At 44.3% G+C, this 10,590-nt stretch overlaps 1 protein-coding gene across 3 annotated transcripts in view; it reads right to left on the reverse strand.

Annotated features, from left to right (window-relative positions):
• Positions 1-6,951, reverse strand: part of Lrig2 (leucine rich repeats and immunoglobulin like domains 2) — a 49,449-nt gene extending 42,498 nt beyond the window's left edge. For all 3 annotated transcript variants that reach the window (XM_038311480.1, XM_038311479.2, XM_038311477.2), the window contains exon 1: positions 6,516-6,951. In XM_038311480.1, the coding sequence (XP_038167408.1) occupies positions 6,516-6,757 (242 nt within the window). In that variant the 5' untranslated portion in view covers positions 6,758-6,951. The remainder of the gene's footprint in view (positions 1-6,515) is intronic.
• Positions 6,952-10,590: the final 3,639 nt, after the last annotated feature.

The following is a 10,590-nucleotide window of genomic DNA, read 5'->3' on the forward strand; positions in this document are numbered from 1 at the left end:
CTCTCTCTCACTCTCACATAAAAATAAAATAAATCAAGAACAAAACATGTAAAATATATAAAATTTTAGAACTCTAAGATTAGGCTGGATAGATGGTCAGCCTTGTCTTAAAGGGTGTACAGTGCTCTTCAGGAGAACCTGAATTCAATTCCTAGCACTAACATCAGGCAGTTCCATGATACCCTGTAACTCCAGCTTCTTGGAGATCTGATGCCTTCAACCTCCAGGCATTTGTACAGAAACAAACACACATACACACACACACACACATTAAAAATAAAAATATATCCTATTTACTAAGTTGAGAGAAATGTATTTTCAAGCATTAGGAAACTATGCAATTATAGTAATAAAAATTAAGAGCTTGATTACTCCCTTGTTGATTATACATGCTGTATACTAGAAATACAAAATGGTTTATTATTTTTTAAATTTATTTTGTGTATATGGTGTTTTGTTTGCATATATGTCTACATATCGGGAGCAAGCTTGAGACCTGTGAACAAACAGAAGAGGCATTAGATCCCCTAGGACTAGAGTTACAGACGGTTGTCACCTGCCACTTGAGTGCTGGGAACTGACTCCTACTCTGCAAGAGCAGCCAGCAATTTTAACTGCTGAGCCTTCTCTCCAGCCCCTACAAAGTATTTTTAATAAAAATAGAACATGCTTGGGACACTGATTAGTACTTAAGTGGGTTCTCCAAAGCATAAAGAAATTTTGAAGACCTAAGTAAACACGGATCTCCTAAATTGGCATTTAAGAGGCAATGACAATTTGGGTTGTAGACTGAGCTCAGAGGACTTGCCTAGCAGGTACAAAGTCCTAGCACTCTAAAACTATTTTGACTAAATGGTTCTCCACTAACACTGGAGATATATATAAGTGGAAGGATTTAAAAACACAGGTTGAACATTCCTAACCAAAAAATCCAAAATGCTTCAAAGTCCTAAACTTTTGAGCAGCAACAAAATGACACAGAATGCCACAAGTCAAAAACTAGACATACTAGTGTCCAATGTGATGGTTCACAGTATGATCTTAGTACTCAGGAGGCAAAAGCTGAAGACTCACGAGTTTGAGGACAGCATGGAACTCATTAGCAAGGCCTTGTCTCAAACAACAAAAAAGCTCTGCTTTCTGATCCGCCTAGCTATGAGCAAGCCACTGCGTGCTCCTTCTGCCATGTAATCTTCCTTTCCATAATAGACTGCATCTCTGAGAACATGAAGCAAAACAAATCCTTCCTCCCTTGAGTTGATACATGCCAGGTAATTGGGCATAGCAACAAAAAAAAGAAACTAATATAAAAAATTCATAAGAAGTGGGGCTGGCCAGGCCGAGGTGGCGGACACCTTTAAAATTCCAGCACTCTGGAGGCAGAGGCAGGAGGATCTCTGTGAGTTCAAGGGCAGCCTGATCTACAGAAATAGACAGCCAGGGCTACACAAAGACACCCTGTCTTGGGAGTGGGAGGGGGGTAGAGCTGTTGTTACAATATGATCTTGTTTTGTGGCCTTAAAACTGGTCTGGAGGAGGAAAGAGGAATAATTTCTCCAAACTATGGTTTAGAGATGCTCTAGAACATTAAGACACACAGGCTAGTGAGCCACACATTGATACCACCAAAATGCTGATAAAAGTATAAACAGTAGAGCCCATGCTCATAAAGCTTCAGAGAACAAGGACTCTATTGGGAATTAGACTAGACGGCAGTCACATTACAAACTCTGACAAGGAACATGGCTGCATTTTGAAATTTTTGGCTGACTGTGTTTTGAAATTTTTGGTGAGGCTGAATTCAAAATAATTGACTAAGTTTGATGAAAAAAATTTTAAAACAGCATACATTCAGACTGGGGCAGGGTTACTTCTTAGTATGCTTAGGAAAGTTTATAGTGAGCATTCAAATCAGAAAGTGGACAGGATATGGAAAATAAGCAGTTGAATCAGGAAAAGAATATGAACCTGCTTAAAGCCATGAAAAGAGTATGAACAAATCCGCTTTATTTGTTGAGAAGGCACATTAAGGAAAAATTACACACTTTCCACAGGGACAACAGGTAAGATGCCTTCAGTGGAAGACACCATTCATCAAAGGCACCAACTTGTAAAAATGAAAATTCATTTGAAAAGAGAATACCTGAACTGAGAATACAGTCACACAGAAAATAAATATTTTCAGCTAAGCAAACACTCAACAGCCCCTAAAGCTGTGGTCTAACAGGGTTAGGTAGGTAGGTACTTGTTTTACAAGCACATAGAATGCAAGAGTGGGAAGTCTTGGAGGCTTGAGTCAAGGTTCCAGAAAGCCAGGCCAGGAAAACTATAGCAGGATCAAATCCCCTGCAGGGATACCCTAAGTAGGTTGCTATGCATCTATCTGTGAAGAGGGAACCAAAGGTGCAATGGAGAACCTAAGATACTGGTGATGCCAGAAATGTGTTAAGTTCAACAAGGAAAACTGAAGGCACCAAATGAAGCAGGCCCAATGGAAAGACGGTATGTCTCCTATGCAACGTATCTAAGGAAAGATGGTGCTACCCAAGCCCAATGGAGAACTGAAGATGCTGTCACAGTCCCAGATATGACATGGAGCTGCAGGGTCAGGTGTCTGCCTGACAAGTGATTCAGTCTTCCTTTGGTCTGATTTCTTTTGTTATGCATCCATTTCCCCTTTAGGAATAATACTTATTCCATTATACATTAGAGTAGGAATCTTGTTTTTTTATTTTGCAAGAGGCTCCCAATTAAGACTTCCTTGGCCTTAGATGAAACTTTGAACTTTTTGTTTGTTTTGTTTTTGTTTTTCAGGACAAGGATTCTGTGTATCTCTGGCTGTCCTAGAACTCAATCTATAGACCAGGCTGTGCAGTGATATTTCATTTGTATTTTAATAAATAAAGTTTGCCTGAAGTTCAGAGAGTAAAAACAGTTGCACTGCTCAGTCTTACAGTCCACGCAGTGGTGACACACACCTTTAATCCCAGTAGCCATGGTAGTGTGCCACAGAACAGGTGGTAGTGGTGCACACCTTTAATCCCAGCACTAGAGAGGAATATAAAATGGGAAGAAATAGCTCTCACACAGTCTCATTCTGAGATTCCAGGAGGCAGGACTGCCATTGCAGACTGAGGTAGAGGTAAGACCCAGTGGCAGGCTGCTTTGCATTTCTAACCTTCAGGTTGATCCTGTCTTAATTTCTGTCTCTGGGTTTTTATTAATTGTGCTACAAGGCTGACCTCAAACTCAAGAAACTACCTGCTTCTGCCCTCTGAGTGCTGAGATTAAATGCATGTGGAACTACCGCCCAGATGACTTTGGACTTTTGAACAATGTTGAAACTGTAAGTTTATGGAAACTTGATGAATGACTTAGCTAGAGTTATTCAACAGAAACTAATGTTCTCTATGTAGTAAAGAATTAACCTGTTTACAACTATTCTAAAGGAACAAATGGAAACAAGTCTTAGTTATTGTAATGAAAGCAGATTGAGGGACTAGTAAGATGACTCAGCAGGAAAAAGTGCTGGCTGCCAAGGCTGACACCCTGAATTCAATACCTGGGAGCCACATGGCAGAAGAGAACTGACTTCTATAGGTTATCTGACCTCCACATATGAATCAGAGCATGTACCTGCCCACCCAATACATTCAATAAACGAACAAATGTAATTAAACAAACAAACCTAACAATACCCCCAGGGGTAGTGACTCATACTTGGAAGGCAGAGACAGGCAGACTTTGGTGAGTTTTAGTCCTTGGAGGGAGTTTCAGGCCAGCCAGAACTAGACAGTAAGATCCTGACTCAAACAAGCAACACACACACACACAAAACAAAACCCCAACAACACACACACAAAACAAAACCCCAACAACAACAACACATAGACAAAACAAAACCCCAACCAGCAGAAAGCAGGCAGACACAGAAAGGGATTGGGAACAAAGCCAGTTCTCACCATGTGAGCCTAGGGGAGATACTTCATATTCTAACCATAACACCAACTGTATGGCGCTCTGAAAAAGGAGAGCTATAGAGACAATACAAAGCTCAGCCAGTTGTGGTGGTCCACACAAGTAGGACAGGCTGAAAAGGCAGAAGCAGAGGTAGAAGGACCACAAGTTCCAGGTTAGCCTGGGCTATACCTTTGTGTTGGTAAGATTACTCAAAGCAACAGTTCTCAAACTGTGGGTCACAACTCTTTTGGGGGGAATCAAATGACCCTTTCTCAGGGGTTCACCTAAGACTATCAAAAAACACAAATATTATATTATGATTCATAACAGTAGCAAAATTTCAGTTATGAAGTAGCAAAGAAAATAATTTTATGGTTGAGGTCATCACAACATGAGGAGCTGTATTAAAGGGTTGCAGCATCAGGGAGGCTGAGAACCTGACTCAGAATGAGAGTATTTGCCATTAAGCTTGAGAGCAAAAGTCTAATCCACTAGGACCCTATGTTAGAAGGAGAGACCCAACTTCCACAAGTTATCATCTGACCTCCACACATGGGTCATACATACAAAACAATAAAAAAATGCAATAAAATAATTTTAAAAAGAAGTTACAATTTTACCTGGTCCTTCACTTTATGAATATGGGTGTGTGCTTAATTAAATAAAACACGATATCAAGTTCTGTGCTCAACTTTGAAAAATCAAATATTTTAGAGAATTGCTAAGACAGATAATCATAAAGACCATACCTAATAAATTTAAAAAGAAATCAAAGAGCTGTGCTTGAGGTGTGGCTCTATAAGACAACAGTTGTCTGACAGCCTAAAACCTAGATTCCATACCCAGCACTGAAAAAAAAAAAATAAGACAGCCCTAAGTATACCTGATGGTTATGTAACTAATAGCAATTGATGAAGAATGCTTCAGCCTGGACTTAATACAATTCTATCCTTTAGCTGTCTTATGAGTTTTTGTGCTAATGGAAGAAGACTCCATTTCTGTAAGAGAATCATTCTCCGAGACATTCCACTCCAACTGAAAATGTCAATTTTATTACGGACATTTAAATTTTCTGACTGCAAATTGGGAATGACAGTGCAGCACTACATAAACTCAGGCAAGAGGACAGACAGCTGAAGGCCATCCTGGGCTACCTGGCAATGCATCCTCTAAAACAACTAAATGTCAGCTTCTGGTAACATTCTGCATCTGTGGTAACATTACTTCTAATTACTATTTACCTACTAATGATTTTTTTTTCTTTTTCAGTACTAGTGATCAAACCCCAGCCTTCATGCATGTCAAACAAGTATGCTCGGCAAGCCTCTACGAAGGATCTCCAAAAGTAGGCCATATTTATTTTAATGACAGTTACATTAAGTCACACTGTCTTTACACTTATGTTTAAACAGTCTAGCATAATCAGGTAGTTGTCTCAACAATTTCTTCAAAAACAGACACCTGCTGTATATAAGGAAGATGCTATGCTAATTCAGACTACACTACACGATAAGAATCTTAAATTTTGGGTCAACAAAACTAGAATTAGCTACAGCTGTCACCACCATAAAATGGCAGAAACTATGTTACTATATTCCAATTCTACGCTTACGGTAAGCTTCTCTCCAGTCTATACTACCCTATAAATCATACTGCAAATATATACTTAACCTCTGCAATGCAGACGTTCCGCCTGCATTCTATTTTCAATGACAACCCAACCATTCTTCATATTTTAATTACACCCCAAAGTATTTTCAGTGATAACTCTTTTTCAGCGGTAACTAGAAGGCAATTAATAAGCACATCGCTCAGCTAGTGGCAAAAATACATAACTGTATGATGGTGGCTAAGAAGTCCCGTAATTACAGTACTTAATACCCACTGTTGTATTTAATACCTACTGACTCAGGCCAATGAGCTCTCCAGGTGCCACTAGCTAATACAAGTTTGTAAATCTACTCAACTACTGTATTGGACTCTCATATATAAACAAAGAGAGCTGATGTGAAGGTTCTTTGCCTCAAAGCAATGTAGTGAAAACAAAGTATCATGATTTGGGAAGAAAATCAACCTTTCCCTTCTTTAAACTGACGGCTTACAAAAATATTCGGGGTTGGCAATGACCTTCCTTATGCATGATGAGGTCTTTCAACCTTGTCAAGTATGCAACCTGGAACATACAATGAGCCAATGGGAGAACTGGGGACAAGAGAGCTCCTGTGTCTTTTGGGAGAGATCGTGTTTGCATCACGTGCCCGCCCAAGGACCAGTCAAGCTGGAACACAAAAAAATGATGCAGCCCAAAGAGGGCTTCGCGCTTGGAGCCGGCCCAAGGCCCCCCAGAGCACCCGCTGTGTTCAGGATGCCTGAGTCCAACGTTAACCATCTGCAGCCCAGAACATCACCAACTCCCCGGGGCTCCCCGAGCTTAGTCCCAAACTTCCCACGAGTGCCGGGAAAGCTAACACTTTCAAGTTCACAATCTCCGCAGGGCAACTGCCTTCAAAACCCGGCTGGCGACCGCGACCGCGCCCCTCGGGCCCTCTACTCACAGGCTGGAAGTGTCGGGGGGCAGCGGGCCTGACAGTGCCCTCCAGCCGGGCGCGGGCAGCCTCCTGCGGCTGCAGTCCAGCAGGGGAAGGCGGCAGGCGCAGGGAGCCGGGCACAGGCCTGCCCGGGCGGCGGGCAGCAGCAGTAGCAGCAGCGCCTGCGCAAGGACGAGCAGCCGCGCCAGGGGTCCCGACCCACAGCCCAGGAGCCGCTGCTCCCAGACGCCGCGGGGCGCGGCCGCCATCTTCCCGCGGCCGGGACCCGCTCGAGGACGGCGGCTGGCTCGGAGAGGCGGCTGACGGACAGATGCCCGGAGGCTGAGCCGCCACCCGGAGCCCCGGCCGTCACCTGTCCCCCTGCAAGGGAAGCGAGAGGTGGCAACCACGCGACCGCTTGGGGGAGGGGGGCGGCGGTCGGGGGCGTAGAGCTCAGGCCCTGACAGACACCGTTCGTCCGCTCCGCCCCGCGACGCGACGTCCTCACGCTCAGAAACCAGCCAATCGGAGCCGCACGACTAGATTGCGTCGGAAATGGAGTCCAGAGGGGGCGAGGTCTGAGATAGCCCCGCCCCTTTAGAAGGCGTGTCTTAAAGCGGCCCTGCCTCCTTTTCCGCGCTTCCTCTGCAGTTCAGCTGCTATTCCTCCGCTTGGGGGCGCACTGGGTCCTTAAAATAGGACCTTTTCTGAAGACTGCAGGAGAAGGGAATGGCAAAGGGCTGCCCTCCTAGCTTTGACCACATCGGCCTCCGGAGCCCAAACACGGCGGCCTCTGCGGCATGTGCTACCCCGAAAGAAGACAGCAGCTGGTACTCCCGGCACGCTGCAGGCTCTCTCTGTGGAGCGACTTCATGGTCCTGGTGGCAGAGGCGATGTGCAGACATCTGTACACCTCCAGCTTCTGCTGTAGCCAGGAGCTCCGTAAATGTCTCTAAGGAAAAAAAAAATCTTTCCTCGGTTTGGGAGACTATTGTCCATCTTCAGAAAAGCAAGTGGGGCAAATAGATAAAGGGTTGTTTGGGGGGAGTAAGTTTTCTGGTTTCTGTTCGTGGTTTTTGAGCAATCAACAAAGTGAAGGCTGAGAGGAAATCATCCTGCAGCAAAAGCTGTGGAGACTTGCTGGGAACAGCGGAGTCTAGCTCTACCTGTGCCTCTCAGCCGCGTGTTGCCTACGAAGTGAATAAAACTGAAAATAGTAATGGCTCACTGACATGTAGTGTGTTTATACTTCTCAAAGACTGCTTGCAAGCCAGGCGTGGACCAGCACACCTGCAGCCCCTGCACTTGAGGTTGAAGCAGGAAGAGCCCAAGTCCAAGGAGGAGGAGGAGGGTAGGAGAAGGGGGAGGGGAGGAGGAGGAGAAGAAGAAGGAAAAAGAACAGGGTAAGATGGCTCAGCAGTAACAGCCTTGCCACCAAGCATACCGACTTGAGTTGGATCCAAATGGCAGAAGGGACAACTGACTTTTGCAAGTCACTGTAGTCTGACCTCCACATGCATGCTGTGGCACTTGAGCACAGAACACACACACACACACACACACATGCACGCACGCAAAAGCAAAAGATCCATGTCTAGTTAAAAATACTGGCGGTGGTGGCACATGCCTTTAATCCCAGCACTCGGGAGGCAGAGGCAGGCGGATCTCTGAGTTCGAGGCCAGCCTGGTCTACAAGAGCTAGATCCAGGACAGGCTCTAGAAACTACAGGGAAACCCTGTCTCGAAAAAACCAAAAAAAAAAAAAAAAAAAAAAAAAAAAAATACTGTAGCAACGCTGATCCAGTGCTCCTGCTCAGAAAACCAGAATTTTGTATATTTAGAGGCATTAAGGCCCAAACCCAGAACCTCATGCCCATTAGTCAAGTGCTCTACCACTGAGCTATATCCCAGCCCTAAAATCTTACTAGCTTTGGAGCCTGTCCTGGAACTAGCTCTTGTAGACCAGGCTGGCCTCGAACTCACAGAGATCCACCTGCCTCTGCCTCCCAAGTGCTGGGATTAAAGGCGTGCACTACTATGCCTGGCTTGTTTTTGGATTTTTGAGATAGAGTCTTACGATGTAGTCCAGGCTAGCCATGAATTTGCTGTGTAGTCTAAACTGACTTCAACCTTAAAATCCTCCATCCTCCTGCCTCGGCCTTCTGAATGCTGGAATTATAGGTGTCCACCAGCACACCCTGCTCCACTGCTACTTTGGTTGAGCCTTCACCTCCTCTCCTCCTGGAGGCTGTCACTGGATGTCTCTTTACATAAGAGGATTTGAGATTGTCAAATGGCTTTTATTATTTGTGTTTCTCTTCATATTTGCTAATAAACATGGACTGTTTTGGAAAATAAGAAGAATGTTTGCATTAATGGCTCCTTTTCATCTCTACTGTCAAGGTCTACATTGTTTGTCTAACGTGTATTGGCCGTCAGCCCCCAGCCTAACTCTCTCTTCATTCCCTGTATCCCCTCCCCATCGTGTTCATAGTCCAATCACAGATAATTATGACTTTTCATAAACTGGGCACAATTTGGGCCATGAACATCACTGGTTCCCTGCCCACTTTCCCTCACAAGGCACTTCGTGTTTACCTTCAGCTTCTTTCTCTGGAGGCTTCTCTATTATTATTGAAGCAAAAGGTGAGGCCAGAAAACTGATACAGATATCAGACTTTATCAAAATGTACAACTGTGGGGGCAGGAGAGGTGGCTCGGGGGTTAAAAGCACAGACGACTAGACAGTTGGAAACCCAGTTCCAGGGACTCCAGTGCCCTCTTCCGTCCTCTGAGGGTCTTCTAGAACAGGAACACCGGCTAAGCCATCTCTCCCACCCGACTGTTTCTTCAGTGTGTATGGTACTTTGTCAGCATGCATGTCTGTGTACACACGCACAAAGTGCCTGACAAGGAGGGAAGAGGGCATGGGATCACCTAGACTCACAGAGGTTGTGAGCTGCAGTGGGGGTGTCTGACTGAGATCCACTGGTGCAAGAGCAGCCAGTGCTCTTAACTACGGAGCCATGGCTTCACCCCCTCAACCATGATTTTATTTTTTAACATAGGGGTCTCACTATGAGGTCCAAAGTGGTCTTGACGGCAAAACCATTCAGCTTCAGTCTCCAGAGTGCTTGGATTACAGGCATGCACCATCACACCTGGCAAATTTATTTTAATATAGTCAAATTTCTTACTTTTATGGTTAATAACTTTTAATATCTAAAATTACTTATATCTACTCCAAAGTGAAAAAAATATTCTCTGATAATTTTCTTCCAAAATATTTATAGTTATGTATATGACTTTTTGGTCTGGAATTTATTTAAATTTTACTTGGGAGGCAGAAGCAGGCGGATCTGTTTGAGCTCAAAACCAGCCTGGTCTACAGAGCTAGTTCTAGGACAACCAAGGCTACACAAAGAAGTCCTATCACTAAAAACAACCCAAAAAAGTATTTATTTGTATGTATATGGATGTTTTGCCTGCCTGTCTGTGCACCATGTGCATGCAGTGCCCAAAGAGGCCAGAAGAGGGCATCGAATCCCCAGGGCTGGAGTCACACACCATTCATTGTAAGCCACCTTGTGGGTGCTGGCAATTGAACCTTGATCTTCTGGAAGACCACCCAATTTTCTTAACCAATAAGCCTTTTCTCCAACCACTGATTATTATATGTGTGGGTACATGATATATGATGGTGGGCGTGTATGCCATGATTTAGCATAGAGGTCAGAGGTCATCCTTGGGAGGGAGGTTCTCTCCCTTCACCTTCATGTGAGTCCTAGGGCTTGAACTCAGGTTATTAGCTTTGAGCAACAAGCACTTCTATCTCCTGAACAATCTCCCTGGCCTTATATTGGTTTTTGCGAGCGATTAAGAAAAGATCCAGTGGCTCAGAAGGTTAAGAGCACTGACTGTTCTTCCAGAGGTCCTGAGTTCAATTCCTAGCAACCACATGGTGGCTCTCAACCATCTATAATGAGATATGTTGCCCTCTTCTGGCCTGCAGGCAAACATGCAGGCAGAACACTATGTACATAATAAATAAATAAATCTTAAAAGAAAAGATCCAGGTATCACATGTTTTTGATCCCAGCAC

Source organism: Arvicola amphibius, chromosome 14 (genome assembly GCF_903992535.2).
Source record: "Arvicola amphibius chromosome 14, mArvAmp1.2, whole genome shotgun sequence".
In the NCBI taxonomy this organism is placed as follows: Eukaryota; Metazoa; Chordata; class Mammalia; order Rodentia; family Cricetidae; genus Arvicola; species Arvicola amphibius.